Source organism: Lynx rufus, unplaced genomic scaffold, assembly GCF_022079265.1.
Source record: "Lynx rufus isolate CCGP_SWC_20201006 ecotype Redwood Valley unplaced genomic scaffold, mLynRuf1.p SCAF_1, whole genome shotgun sequence".
Classification (NCBI taxonomy): Eukaryota; Metazoa; Chordata; class Mammalia; order Carnivora; family Felidae; genus Lynx; species Lynx rufus.
The window spans coordinates 108,613,264-108,629,514 of NW_025814823.1; the positions used below are offsets into that span (position 1 = coordinate 108,613,264).

Consider the following 16,251-nt stretch of genomic DNA (forward strand, 5'->3'; position numbering starts at 1 on the left):
ACAATTATGATGACGCTTTTCTGGCTCTCTCTTGCATTTACTTAGACAACAGCTAGACCCATGAATTACACTCTCTCCTTAAGGCTTCAAGGACACCTTTAAAATATTAATCATTTTACTTCCACATTAATATCTATTCAGCCAAGTCCTATACACTCAGATTAAGCAAATGCTACAAAGCTGAGGCTTAAGAAACTAGTTGATCTTTTGGAAGATACAGAACTGTGTCCTACTTTCTACTCTCTAGAACAGTGCTATGTGATAGAACCTTTTTTTCCACAGTGATGGGAATGTTCTGTATCTGTGCTGTCCAAGATGGCACCCACTAGTCATATGTGATTACTTAACACTTAAAACGTGGTCAGTATGACTAATTGATTTTAACTTTAATTTTATTTAAATTAAGTACCAAAAAACAATTCAAGTATCCACATGTGGCTAATGGCTACTATATTAGAAAGTACAACTCTAGAAAGTTATCTAAGATCTCCATAGGTCTAATACCTACTTCAGCATAATTCTTTTTTTTTTTCATTTTTTTAATGTTTATTTTTGAGAGAGCGCACACAAGAGAGTGGGGGAGGGGCAGAGAGAGAAGGAGACATAGAACTCACAGCAGGTTCCAGGCTCCACAGTGTCAGCACAGAGCCCCAACGCAGGTCTCGAACTCACAAACGGTGAGATCATGACCTGAGCTGAAGTCAGACGCTAAACCTACTGAGCCACCCAAGCACCCCAAGCATAATTCTCTAACACCTAGAACCCAAAAAAAGGAAAAGAATTATCTTGCCTGTATAAATTTTACTGAATCTTGACCCAGCATGAACACAATATATTACAATGGATAAAAGTGACAAACACAGGTCACATTAATGAGTTCTTGGTAGGGCATAATATCATGGCTGAGAACTTGAAAATAAACAAATGGAAAAGAATTAAAGGCATTTTACAGAGAAAAATATGATTCAAATATAAACTAGGAATAGCTGAAAATGTTTATTTTTAAAGCCTATTAAGGATGTCCAGGTAAGATGGAAAAGTGAGCACCAATGTTTATCCCGTTCAGTTCTGAGGTCCCAAATGAACACCCGTTAAGGATCCGAAGGCAGATTAAAAAAAATCTTTTTAACTGTTTATTTATTTTTGAGAGAGTGACAAGAGTATGAAGCAAGGGAGGGGCAGAGAAAGACAGAAACACAGAATCTGAAGCAGGCTCCAGGCTCTGAGCTGCCAGCACAGAGCCTGACACAGGGCTTGAGCTCACAGACTGCAAGATCATGACCTGAGCTGAAGTCAGCTTAACTGACTGAGCCACCCAGGCGCCCCAACAGATAAATTACTATAGCAAATAAAAATGGGGAATAATCGGACTTAAAATTTAAATTATACATGTAATAAAATTCTAGAACATAAAACACAGAAAGGAATGTTAAGTGAAGTGTTAAGGTAGATGATGATATGGGTTACAGTGCTCACAGAAGGGGACACATACATAGCTAATCTCCTCCAATGAAACAAGAAGAGGCTCGAGACTGACAAATGCCTGGTAAAGTTAGGACAGGAGTTATAGAGGACTGTAAACAGGGAGACTAATTCAAGGTCCATAAATGGCTGATGACCCCTTTCTGCACCCCCTATTTTTCCACAGAATGACTAGAGACTAGAAGAACAGATGTAGCAACTGACTAGCCCAGAGAAATAACCTTGCTCAAAGCCTTACCGATATTCAAAGATTTCACAGTATGTAAATAGATACACAATGAATCTTGTGATATTAAAATTTAATGGGAAGAAGGGACAGCAATTAGGAGAAAAAAATGTCTTATATATGCTCCTTCAGGAAGTGATAATAAAAACAGGTTCAGAACCACCACCTTAAAGTAAAGTTCTCCAGTTTGTGCCTAATTATGTACAGAACTCCCAACCTGTATTTTAGTGCTTCACTCTCAGCTGTGGAAGGGCGACCCAAATCCTGATATAGAGGGAGAGCCTCCAAGGAGAGAGGGACACAACCAGAAAAACAGAAACACACACTCACTCACACAAAATGACTCCAGAGGAAATAGAAAATGATACATTCAAAAAAAGGAAAACATGAAAAAGACATAAAAGGTCAGTTCAGGAATGCCAGTTACTAACAAAAAGAATTCAAGACAGAGAAGACAGAGGAAAATAAATAATCAAAAAAAGTAGAAAATTTACCAGAACTCAAGCTAGTGCTAGAGCTATACTGAAGCTGAAGGGCCAACAGGCAGGTATAAACTCATGGCAGGAATTAGAAATGCTCCAAAATTGATAAATCAAGAAATATCTACAGTAAGTATACTGCTTAGTAATGTGGAGGTAAATAAAAGAAATAGGTCAGAGTGTTCTTGAGAAGTAAGAATGGGGATGGGAAAGAGAGGATATGGTTCATTTCTTTTTCATTATTAGATTTCTCAGCATATTTTGTGTCTTTAACCATGTGAATGTACTTTCTGATGAAAAGAAATACTGTATAAATGAATGAATGAGCTGATCGATTCATTTTCCATGAGTTTCTTAACCATATTAGAGACTACTACAAGTCCATGTGTCATGGGGCAGAGCCAGATCACTAACCTTGGTATAGTGGTCCACTGAGGGCATTAGCTTTAATGTTGTGATGCTTAAGACTAGGTACTACAACCTCAGAGTGTATCAAATGAAAACAAGGCAAAGAAATTAATTATGCAATGGAGCTTCTCATTATACACAACTCCATGTTGTTATTAGCAATCTAGAAATAATAGTACTTTCTTCTCCTCTCCCCTAATGATTATGCCCTAATTTTCAGTGGTAAGAAAGGTAAGAATTTTTAGTTACCTGACCCCTTTTTTCCTGACTGTCCCTAAAGAATGAAAGACTACCTTAGGTGGAAGTAAACTGTGGGCCTGATTTAGTTTTCTTGGATATGCACAAAGTCTAAGTGAGAGTCCAAGAACCTCAACTTTGCCAAATCGCTCTGCTAACTAAACATGCTTCTTGTCTGTCTAGGTATCATGGCTTCTGCATGCATGTGAATCACTTCCTTCCTCTTCCCAACTACCCCAAATTCATTAATCATCTGGTCTCAAATAATCACATACTTTAAAAACTACCTATTAATTTTTAATAATCATTTAATTTAAAAATTAAGACAGATTCTCATTATTTGCAGCAATGTTCTGTAAAGCCAATGCAAACAATGAATTAGTGAACAATGAATCACTTTACCTAGGGAAAATACATAGTTAGGTTCCTGTGAGTCTCTCATCACATTTTTGTCAGCCCTTCAATACATAACCTTGTTTTATGTGGGTTTCTGTTTACAGATACCTTATTTAATATACTATTGATTCATTTACATTGAATTCACAGCCAACAGCACTGTAACTCAGGTATTCAGGAAGGTTACATGTATTTTGTCTGTAAGGCACATCACTGCCTTCTTACACTTAGGAACATTAGACAGCATTTCAGCAGTACACTCGAGGGTGATTTTTTTTTTTTTTTACGTTTATTTTCAAGAGATAGAATGTGAGCAGGAGAGGGGCAGTTAGAGAGGGAGACACAGAATCCAAAGCAGGCTCCAAGCTCTGAGCTGTCAGCACAAAGCCTGACGTGGGGCTCAAACCCACAAACAGTGAGATCATGACCTGAGCCAAAGTTGGAAGCTTAACCGACCGAGCCACCCAGGAACCCAGAGGGTGATTTTTAATAGCAAAATCACTAACAAGAAGCACAAAATGAAAAAAAAAAAGTGCCTTTAAATAGATGCAAAAAGGATACTTGTTTATAGAATGAGAGCTGAAACAAGAAGGCAGAGTAATGCCTTGTTCAACCTCATCTAGGAATGTATCAGACTACTCTATTTTTTTTCACTGTTCTGCACATGTTACAAATGATCATTAAAACACTGAGTATATTTTGAGGTCATAAATAAATTTCAGCAAGTAGGTGAATTCACAAATGTACAATCTGTATGTAACAAGGATTAAATGTATATATTAAAGTACTAATGATAGACCTAACAAAAATTACAACAGTTTATAAAGTATTTTTAAGATTCTGTAAGAATGCTTAACTGACTTACAGAGACTTTCATATCTGTACAGTGACTGAAGTAAAATAATCAAACTAATACAAAAGGAAAGGTATACAGTCACGACCTACATTTTCAATGGTTATATAAGTCATACATACTGTAAATTCTAGGCAATATTAAAATTCTAAGACTAGGCCTTTCATACTACCCAATAATATAGCAATTAACTCACAGGTATTTAAAATTGTTTTGAATAAAAATTTTTATAACCAAAGAGCAAGATCAGTATTCTACTAGGAATGAATCTTATGACAATATTACTATTCTGGTAACCTCTGGATAATGGCAGAGTTTCCTCAGACCTAAAATAGGGACTCTTGGCCTTTTTCCACAAAGCTTGTGACTGCAGAGAAAAAACTATCAATTCAATAATGTAAGAAACAGTTTCTAGTGCAAGGGCAAAGATTCACACTGCCTTGTAATAGTTAAAATGTGAAACTCAAAAAGAATATTACAGGATTCGTTTAGGCAAATAAGCAAAAGTTCTGTTCAAACATATATTTTTAATAATTCCAGTCTAAAGTCAACGGAACAACTCAACTGAAACAAAAATTTTTAAAAATTATTAACAAAATACCCAGTCATTAAGAGCACCTTTCTTTTACTTTAAAGGTATAGTATCCACTTTAGGAAAAGCACAACTCTTAAGAATCTTTGAGTGAACTTTCAAGCAAATTACAGATTAAATTTAGAAACTGAGAAGATTATAACTTTTCATATTTCTTGAAAACCACTTATATTCATGACAAAGGCATATTTTACAGATTTCTCATAGAGAAATCACTCTAGAATTTCTTTGAGTTATGCAGTTAGAGTAAAATTCTTCAGCTCTGTAAACAGAGATGACCAGAGCTACAAGGGAATGTGTGAAGAGCTAAGCTGTCATAAACCAGGAGAAATGTATAAATAACCATGGTACTCAGCTGATAATATTTCAGGTTACAATGTTCAACATGTCTTGGTTTCAATAAAACAAAAGAACTTCTCCCATAGCACACATAATCTCTCTCAAGAATTTCCAAGGCCAGAAAGTCATTATTTCAAAATAATATTCTCAAATGTGGAGTATGACATCCTTTCTCAGAACTGTACAGCTGCAGTTGCTGTATGGTTGTACAATGAAGGCTTGCAAATATACCTAACATTGTAGTAGTACAGATTTGGTAATTTTTTTCCCTGAAAACAGTTTAACCTAGTAATTTCCACACAGATTGTGAAATAAAAATGCGAGGCTCTAGATCTCCTGATTCAAACTCCACAAGTCTGGGAAACATTTTGTTACATTTGCCTAGTGATCAGCTGAGCACTGCATTTTTCTTTTTAATTGGAAGTTTTTAATATACTTTAAGTTCCAAACAAAATCAATTTGAGTTTTAACAAAATCAATCATTTTTTATTTCAATTCATTGTATTCTTACATGAAAATATTACTTAAAAACAAGCTCACCAAAAAGAACTAAGATTGAACCACAAGATTATAGAATACTTCCTCCTCCATTCCCAGCACCTTGCCACCATATTGTATCAACAAAAAATTGCTAAAAGACAATAAACACAGTCTGAAAAGACAAAGAAAGCATCAGAATCAAACTGAGATCTAAGACACAGATTTTGTTCCTATCAGATGTTAGTATGTTACCATTTATATATATATATGTATATATATATGTATGTATATATGCATACGTATATATATATGTATGTATATATATGTATATATATGTATGTACATATATATATGTATGTATGTATATATACATATATATAGAAATTAGTAAAACTATCACCTCCAATATAATTTTCACTTGTGCAAGTTATTTCCTTCTAAGACAAAAAAAGAAAGAATACAGGTTGAAATTTATTTCTCTAATTTTTCTCTACACATTCCCTAACCACTGAATTTAATGAACAAAAATGGAAGATATTTAAACTCACTTTTAATGCCTTTTATCCTAAAAACTATGGTAAATAAAAGATGAATGACTAGAAAATTTTATCCTTCTCAGTAGCTGAGACCAGTGGATGATTACTACACAACAGCTATAAAGTATACTCAATTTAAATAAATTCAAAACATGATAAAACATTCCATATTAGTTAGGTTATTTTTACCATGATTTTCTATTTAATGGTTATCTGTAATTCAATTTCAAATATTATACAAAAGATTGTTCAGGCAATTAAGTCTCTCATTTTGAGAGAGGTTAAAAAAACAAAGAAATTTACTAAATACACCACCCCTTGGTAATCTCCATTAACAAAAGGTATGTGGGTATATGTGTATGTGTGTGACATGCCTATAGTTTACCATAGCAATTCTGAAATAGCACAAGCTAAAACAGGTTCTCACTTCAAAATATGATAGTCCTTTTATTTTTTTTTTATTTTTTATTTTTTTTTCAACGTTTATTTATTTTTGGCACAGAGAGAGACAGAGCATGAACGGGGAAGGGGCAGAGAGAGAGGGAGACACAGAATCGGAAACAGGCTCCAGGCTCTGAGCCATCAGCCCAGAGCCTGACGCGGGGCTCGAACTCACGGACCGCGAGATCATGACCTGGCTGAAGTCAGACGCTTAACTGACTGCGCCACCCAGGCGCCCCTCTAAATGTGATAGTCCTTTTAAAACAACAATCTAGGAGATCCCTGCCCCAATATAGACCATTCAGTCATCAATGAACAAATATGAAGCCAGTTTTTCTAAAACAGATACATAAACTACTGGTGATAATAACTACTGGTGGTACACTTGACCAGTCTCTAGGAGCCCAACAGGGAAGACAAAGCACATTTCTGCTGGAAGGAGGATCTCCTCTTCATACTTGCTGTGTGTAATGGTTCGGTACTAAAAACGATCCCACTGATGAATCCCAAATGTGCCTGAATCCCTAGCCCATTTGACATTTAATAACATAAAAGCCCCATTGGCCTAGTGATTTATACACCCTCATCTGGCCATGGGACAAAGAAATTCAAAAAATTAAATTTTATTAGAATAAGCTAAAGAAACCAAATAAATCTTGCATACACTGCTAGACAACTCTAAATTATGAAAAGCTGGAGAATACATACCTGAATTCATTTAGGGCATCAACTATTCGATTATATGCCAAACTCCTCTGACTGGCATCAGCAGATCTCCGGCTCATTTTCATAGCCTTGAAAGTAATGAAATAGTTAATTCTTACACTGATCACAGGCAAAATACTGAAGAAAAAAAAAGTGAAAGACAAAGTCACTTATTTCCACAACACTTTTCCATCAACCTTATCTAGAAAGATGTAAAGAAGGCACATATATTTACAGTGGCTTTACTGTACGTACCCTTGATCATTAACAATTATAACAAAATTCAAAATTTTCTAATGTTAAATCTTTTACTCTGTCAAATGAAAGAATATCAATACAAAGAGAAAATGATATTGACAGTTTCTGTATTATATAAAACTACTTTTTTTTTTAACAAACAGAACAAGATACAATGATAACTCAGTAACAACAGCTCATGGCTTCCTCAAATATTTCACAGATAATGGCTTATTAAGTAAACCTTTTATAAAACCTAGAACATCAAGATTCTATTGAAAGATATCACAAGTTATTAGTAATATTTGCTTTCTTAAAACATATTTAGCCAACGTTGAGAGGCCTTGCTTTAGGTGAACAAAAAGGGGATCCGGATTAGGATACAGATGTCAAAAATAACCTTGTAATTTTTTAGGCTTTTTCAAAGGGAATGTACTTCTGCATCACTTTTATGATTAAAAATCAATTTAAGAAACTTTAAACATCTTTTTAAGAAATCAGACTACTTTAAGGTCAGAAATCATGTTCATGTATACCCAAAAACTAAGTAAAACTTACTTATGTTTTCACAAACTGTTGACAGATTCCCAATTTATAAAAAAGTGAATATTCTTTAGCTAGAATTGAACACTGTTATTAATTTTACCAGCAGTACAGTATTAAGATTACATTACAGATCTCAAAAGGTAGCACAGGCTTCAAAATAATTCTCAAAGTGCCCAGAGACAAAACCTTACATAAAGGTATTCATTCATTAAGCTTTACCTTTTAGCTATAATAAGAAATAAGATGTTAAACTTGAACAAATATCCAAACAACTGTAAGTACTGCAATGTACACCTTTAGGTTATAAAATGGTCAAAACATTAAAACATTTAAAAAGTAATCTTTAATGAGTTCTATATTGACTGAATATATCAAGTTTTATACAAAACTTCACAATTTTCCCTGTAACCCAAAATGTCAGTTCAGCCACAACTAAATATTATGTATGTGTACACACTCTGGCAACAACATACTTTAAAAAAGGGACAGCAGCCAACTGAAGAAAATGCCACCAAGGTCTAACTTCTGAAAAAGTAAGTTGACAGACTTCATGTGAATAACAAACATCAGTGTACTCTCTAGAGGCAGATGAGCCTCAGTCATTGATAAGTTACTGAAATGCATCCTCTGCTTTCTAGATCATTCTTACTGGTCTTCCCCTCTACAGCCTCTTATTCCACTCTCTTTTAAAAAACATACCGGTAAATTAATATTCTAAAGCACAATTTGGAGATAGCTTTAACAACAAAGTCAAAACTTATGGCAAGCATTCTTTGAGATCTGGTTTCCATTAATTCTGCAGCCATACCATCCATGGCTGGTTGGTATGGTAGTGGTGGTTAGTTCCACATACCATCAAAGGGATTAATAATTTAATTATATCCACTGATATATTAGTTTAACTTCCTGGGAATGTCTTCCAAAAATTCACCAAGATGTTAACTACAGTGTAGTTATATTGTGAAAAAGAAGAAATAACCTAATAGAAATATTGTTACTTAAGGAAATCCACTAAAATATATTTAAGAATGATTTATAATGACATGAGAAATATGTATGTTACAATGATGAGTTTTTTTTTTAATTTTTTAAATGTTTATTTATTTTGAGAGAGTGAGCATGCATGCACACACACATGCAGGAGAGGGGCATGGAGAGAGGGAGAGAGACAATCTCAAGGAGGCTCCTCACTATCAGCACAGAGCCCAATGCAGGGCTCGATCTCATGAACCCATGAGATCATCACCTGAGCCAAAATCAAGAGTCAGAGATTCAACCAACTGAACCACCCAGGCACCCCTACAATGATAGGTATTTTAAAATATGTACATAACAAAAAGAACATGTACACATAACAATACCAATCAAGTAAAAGTACAATACATATAGAAATAGCCTGGGTAAGACTTTGAGCAAAAGGTTACATAGTTATTTTGGGGTGGCAAGTATATCTATTTTTCTTGCTATTCTACGATATCCAATTTTCAAAACTTTATGTTTAAAAATCATAAACATGCTTTAAGATGTAGTCCAAATGAAACATCTTCTCAACAGGAAATAATTTTTCCTTCCTATGGACTCCTAACAACTTTGCTTGTCTTTCTTTTTTAGTTATTCTTATGTTCTATCTTGTATTCACAATTTTCTTACTTTATACAAACTTATCATACACACTAGAAGCAGCATGAGATACAAATGATCAGTCCTACCTTCTTAAAACACTTCCTTCACTTGGCTCCCCCTAAAAAAGTACTCTATCTTGTTTCTTCTTATTACTTGAATGGCCAATCCCATTTCTTCTGTGGGTTTTCTCAACTCTTCAGATTTTAACTGTTGAAATGTTACACAAATCAAGTCTAGGATCTCCTTTACTTTTTTTTAATCCCTCAGTTTCACGGCTTTAAAGATCATCCATACACTGATGACAGTCTAGCCTGGAGCTTTCTCCTAAACTCTAGACTCATATAATGTCCAGGAGGCATTTCAAACAATCAGCTGACTTTCCTCCACCGAAACTGTTCCATCTTAATCTTTCCCATTTTAGTACTAGCAACTCCATCCTTCTTACTGCTTAAATGAAAAATCTCAAGCCAACTGCTCTCTTTCTCATACATCAGCTAATTCAGTCAGTCTGCTAATTTCATTAGCTCAATTTTCAAAACATATCCAGAATCCAACCACTGCTCACCAATTCCATCACTAATTTGGTGTACCTGCCATCTCTCACCTGGATCACTGCAACAAACTCCTAACTGCAACATCCACGTTTGACCCTAGAAATCTATTCTCCACCAGCAATAAGAGTAATCCTCATAAATAATGTCATTCCTCTGCTTGAAACTCCAATAGTTTCCCATCTTTCTTAAGAGTAAATGTCAGTGCTCTTACAATGATATCCTAAAAGTCCCTACATAATCTGATCTTACTTCTAACCCAGCCACTTTGGCCTCCTTACTTTGCTCAAGCATCAAGATTACTCTTGACACAAAGCCTTTGCCCCTGCCTGGGAAATTTTTCCCTCAGATAGTTCTATCTCACTTCTTCCATATCTCTGGATCAAATGTCATTTTATCAGGAGCCTTCATGACTAGCCAATAAAAAATGAGCAATAACTCCACCCAACATTCCTTACAAATCTGTTTTATTTTTCTCCATGGCATTTATCATCAAAAATCTTATCTATTAATTTATTTGCTATCTCATGAGATCAAGAGTGCTGCTTTTTCCCCATATTATCTTCAATTACTAGATTACTGCTTGCCACATTATGGGCCCTCAAACATTTATTAAATGAATGAATGAATGACTTTATACCATTTATTAGGCAGTAAGGTCCTTAATAACAGTTGAAGTCTATATTGCATCTCCAGAGCACTTGGTAGGGTACTTGCACCATGGCTGTTAGTTTTTCTGCCAGATGAATAAACATAATACTAAACCAGGAGAGTAAGATTCAGAGGAAAATAAAGGACATTAACAAACCAGCAACATGACTATGCTTACCTGTTCTATTGCACTCTTTAGTTTGTTCATGTGGCTTTCAAAGAGAGGAAAATGTGAAAAAAAGAATTCATTAAATTTGTTATTTTCATCTTCATCTTTGGATAATGAAAAGATTACCCCAATTGCAATCTTCTTTTTCCTCACAATTCCTGGATTAGGGCCACAGCTTTCATCTGACAGATTAAAGCTTTCTTCTATAGACCTTAAAAATAAATGTTTTTTTTTAATATAAAAAAAATAATAATTAAATTCACAATTTCATCTCCTTGCTAATTTAATGTATACAAGCTAAAGGTCTTCTGCTGTTTTATCAAGTAAATCTAAAAATGTATCTCAACTGTCTGCGAAAAATCTACTGGCTATTCCTTCATACTCACATTTTTATAAACAATTTTAACAGAGAGTCATATTGGGAACATTTTTGTTTAGTTAGAAGTCACTAAAAAAAAGGAGTTAATTCCCAATTCATAATCCACCTAAAATGCCTTAATTTTAAGGTTATAAATGACCAGAGTCATTTATATAATTCACTGTTCTACGATCTACTTGTATCTCCTTCTGATTTCAAGAATAAAATTTAAAAAATCAAGGACTAAAGGGAGTAACTAAAACAGAAAACAAGAAACTTTATTTAATCTACGTTGTACTATGTACATTAATTTTATACTACGTTTAATCTAAGCTGTACTTGACATAGGCTTAAAAAAATCTTTCAAGAATGAATTAACTTGTCTAATTAGAAACATGAAAAACTGAAATATCAAAACATGGAGTACACTGAACAAACACCTAAACAGAAGAGTTACAATTATAAAACTTTTAGGAAAAAACATAGGGTAAAAGATTTATGACACTGAATTTGGCATTTATTTCTTGGATATGACACCAAAAATACAGATAACAAAAGAAAAAAGATAAACTGGACTACATAAAATTAAAAACTACTGTATATCAGAATGAAAAGGCCACCCATGGAATGGGAGAAATTACTGCCAACCATATGTCTCATAAGGGAATAATATTAGAATATATAAAGAACTCCTACACCTCAACAACAACAAAACAACCTAATTAAAAAATGGGCAAACCACTTGTATAGATATTTCTCCAAAAGACAGACACATGGCCAATAAGCACATAAAAATATACTCAATATCACTAACCATTAGGCAATATTAGGGAATATTACTGCATTAGAGAAATGCAAATCGAAACCACAATAAGATACCACTTCACATCCATTAGGATGGCTATTATCAAAAAAACAGAAAAATAACTACTTACTGGCAAAAATGTAAAATGGCAACTGTAGAAAACAGTATGACATTTCTTCAAAAGCGTATTCAAAGAATTACCATATCACCCGAAAATTCCACTTCTGGGTATACCCACCCCCAAAATTGAAAGCAGGAACTCAAACAGGTATTTATACACATATGTTCATATCAGCATTACTTGCAAAAACCAAAAGGTGGAAGCCACCCAAAAGTCCATCAACAGATAAGTGAATAAACAAAATGTGATATATACATACAATGGAATATCATTCAGCCATAAAAAGAAATAAAATCCTGATACATTCTATAACATAAATGAACCTTAAAGACATGCTGAATGAAATCAGTAACACATAAAAAGACAAATATTGTATGATTCTACTTATATGAGGTATCTATAGTAGTCAAATTGAAAGAGACAAAAAAAAAATCGACAGAGGATGACAGGATGCTAAGGGGAAGGAGGAACAGGGAGTTAACTGTTTAATGGGTACAGTTTGGGGGGATAAAAAAGTTCCAACCATGAAGAGTGATAATGGTTGCAAAACAATGTGAAGGTACACTGAACTGTATGCCTAATACTGGTTAAAACTTAAAACTTGAATTTAAAATATATTATATTTTAAAAGTTTCAAGGCTTAAAATACACAAAATACAAGCCCAGGCTCAAAAACAAAAACAAAAACAAAACAAAAAAAGCCTTCAGAACTGTGTTTAAGGAACTATTCAATTTTATTACTTTATTATAAAGTGAAGATTCCAACTTACCATCTAGGAAATACCCCATTCTCCAAACTTGTCGTTTGGCTGCGTCGCCAACGTCGCTGGTAACTGCTGGCACAACTTCGGGTAAGTGAGGAGTTGGGAGAGGGAAACGGGGTAATAAGCAAGCTGCTGAGAGATGCTGTCAGTCAAAATAAAAACAAGTATAATATAAGCATTTAAAAATATGTCAATAAAAACTAGCAAAAATATAAATTTCTTTTTTTTTTAATTTTTTTTTCAACGTTTATTTATTTTTGGGACAGAGAGAAACAGAGCATGAACGGGGGAGGGGCAGAGAGAGAGGGAGACACAGAATCGGAAACAGGCTCCAGGCTCTGAGCCATCAGCCCAGAGCCTGACGCGGGGCTCGAACTCACGGACCGCGAGATCGTGACCTGGCTGAAGTCGGACGCTTAACCGACTGCGCCACCCAGGCACCCCTATAAATTTCTTTTTAACAAATTTAACAGTAGTGACTCAAATTTTCCATTTTGTTTCATGAGCTTCTTAAAAATTTCCATTAAAAAAAATAATGTCATTGTTGGAGCAAAGTCTAAGAGCAGAAAAATATACCAATAGTGTGTTGGCAAGAGACTCTGAGACATTCCCCTTTTTATATTCTTACCCTCACTCCACCCACTTTAGAAGAAAGGGCTCATTTAAAACAAAGCATTATCTCTTTGGCCATAAGTGTCCAAAGCATAGCCAAATAGCCCCTAAATTAAAAGAAATATGCTATGATTCCATTTTTCAAAAAATTTAATTTCATTTTTCTTAAAGTTTGTATTTAAATTCTAGCTAGTTAACATGCAGTGTAATATTAGTTTCAGGTGCACATATATAGAGATTGAATACTCCTATACAACACCTCTTGCTCATCACAAGGGCATTCCTTAATCTCCATCACCTATTTAACCCATCCCCACTAAGCATCAATTTGTTCTCTATAGTTAACAGTGTGTTTCTTGGTTTGCTTTTCTCCCTTTTTTCCCCCTCTTGTTCACTTGTTTTGTTTCTTAAATTCCACATATGAGTGAAATCAAATGATACTGATCTTTCTCTAACTTACTTCACATAGCATACTCTCTAGCTCCATCCATGTCTTTGCAAATGACAAGATTTCATTTTTTTTTATGGCTGAATAATATCCCATTGTATGTGTATACACACACACACACACACACACACACACACACACACACCCCACATATTGTACCCATTTATCAGTTGATGTATACTTGGGCTGTTTCCATAATTTGGCTATTGTAGGTAATGCTGCTATAAACATGCATTGTAAATTGTATAAACATGCAAGTATCCCTTTGAATTAGTATTTTTATATTCTTTGGGTAAATACCTAGTAGTGCAATTGCTGGTTTGATACGATTCAGTTTTAATGCAGCAGACAGATTTTAAGAACAAAAGTTTTATTTGAAAATAAGTGCCTGAATGTCATTTAATGATGTCTTTTAAAAGCACATCATCTTATACCTGTCACAATGGCTAGAAACAAAAAGATAAGAAATAACAAGGGTTGACAAGGATATGGAGAGAAAAGAACTGTCATGTAATGGGAAAGCAAACTGGTACAGCCACTATGGAAAACAGTATGGAGGCTCCTTAGAAAACTAAAAACAGAAATACCATATGATCCAGTTAATTCTACCACTGGGTATTTACTCAAAGAAAACAAAAACACTAATTTAAAAATAGGCACTCCTAAGTTTAGGAGCAGCACTATTTACAATAGCCAAGATATAAAAGCAACCCAAGTGTCCATCAAAAGATGAATGAACAAGTAAGATGCATACAATATTGCTCAACCATACAAAAGAGTAAGATCTTGTCATCTGCGACAACGTGGATGGACCTAGATGGTATTATGCTAAGTAAAATAAGTCAAGCACAGAAAGACAAATACCAGAAGACTTCACTTACATGTGGAATCTAAAAAAACAAAAGGCAGAAAGAGACGCATTAACACAGAGAACAAAGTGATGGTTGCCAGAGGGAGGCTGTTGGATAGGAAGGGCAAGTTGGGTAAAGAGGAGTGGGAGATACAAGCTTCCAGTTATGAAATGAGTAAGTCACAAGGATAAAACGGACAGCATAGGGAATAAAGTCAATGGTACTGTAACAGTATTGAATGGTGATAGATGGTAGCTACACTTGTGGTAAGCATGGTGTAACATCTAGAGTTGTCAAATCACTATGTTGTACACCTGAAATGGATGCAATGGATGCAACATTGTGTATTACAACTATACTTAAAACTATACTTCAATAAAAATAAAATAAAAATACTACTGATCCTTGAACAACATGGGTTTGAAATGTGCAGGTCCACTTATACATTTTCTTTTCAATAAATATAGTATAGTATTATAAATGTATTTTCTCTTTTTAATTTTCTTAATAAAATGTTCTTTCCTCTAGCTTTTTTATTATAAAAATATAGTATATAATACATATAATATGTAAAATATATGATAATTGGCTATTTATGTTATTGGTAAGGCTATTATTTTTTTAGGGAGTCAAAACTTTTCTTACTGTGCAGGGCTAGAGGAGAGGGTTGGTGCCCCTAACCCTTGCGTTATTGAAGGGTCAACAGTACTCATGATTTGCTTGTGTACAGGTAGTCAAGCTTCTGAATGCTTGGCAACTTTTTTTTTTTTTTCCCAGAGAGAGAAAGAGAGAGAGAGAGAGAGAGCCCTCAAGTACACACCAGCGGGGGAGGGACAGAGAGAGAGGGAGAAATAATCCCAAGTAGGCTCCACACTATCAGCACAGAACCAGACATTGGGCTCAAACCCAAAAACTATGATACCATGACCTGAGCTGAAATCAAGAATCAAAAGCTTAATGAACTGAGCCACCCAGATGCCCAGTTTGGCCACTTTTAATAACAGTCAGGACTACACCTAATAAGCTCCAAAGAGTAATCCTATGGACTGCTCTCTGGAGCATTCTAAGGGGTGACAGACACATTCTAACAGAACCCATTATGATTATAATTGCTGCAATCCCCTAATTGTGAGGTTTATTGTCTTCCCAAACCTCTCTTTCCAAAAAGTGCCAAAAGCTACAACCCTTCATTTTTCCTTAGGCTATGAATCCTCCCCTTCTCTATACTGGCTCCAGAGAGGAAAAGACATTAAGAGCTTGCATTTGTTTGGCAAGATTTTATATTCCTATCTTCATGATTACAACCACATGCTAAAAATTTGTAAGGTAATCAAAAACTGC

At 34.6% G+C, this 16,251-nt stretch overlaps 1 protein-coding gene across 1 annotated transcript in view; it reads right to left on the reverse strand.

The window, feature by feature from the left end:
• The window catches only part of FNIP1 (folliculin interacting protein 1), a 148,909-nt gene that overhangs the window by 29,911 nt on the left and 102,747 nt on the right, over positions 1-16,251 (reverse strand). The window contains exons 8-10 of the mRNA XM_047084294.1: positions 13,006-13,141; positions 10,961-11,162; positions 7,178-7,263 (exon numbers count right to left, since the gene is read on the reverse strand). Of these exons, the coding sequence (XP_046940250.1) occupies positions 7,178-7,263; positions 10,961-11,162; positions 13,006-13,141 (424 nt within the window). The remainder of the gene's footprint in view (positions 1-7,177; positions 7,264-10,960; positions 11,163-13,005; positions 13,142-16,251) is intronic.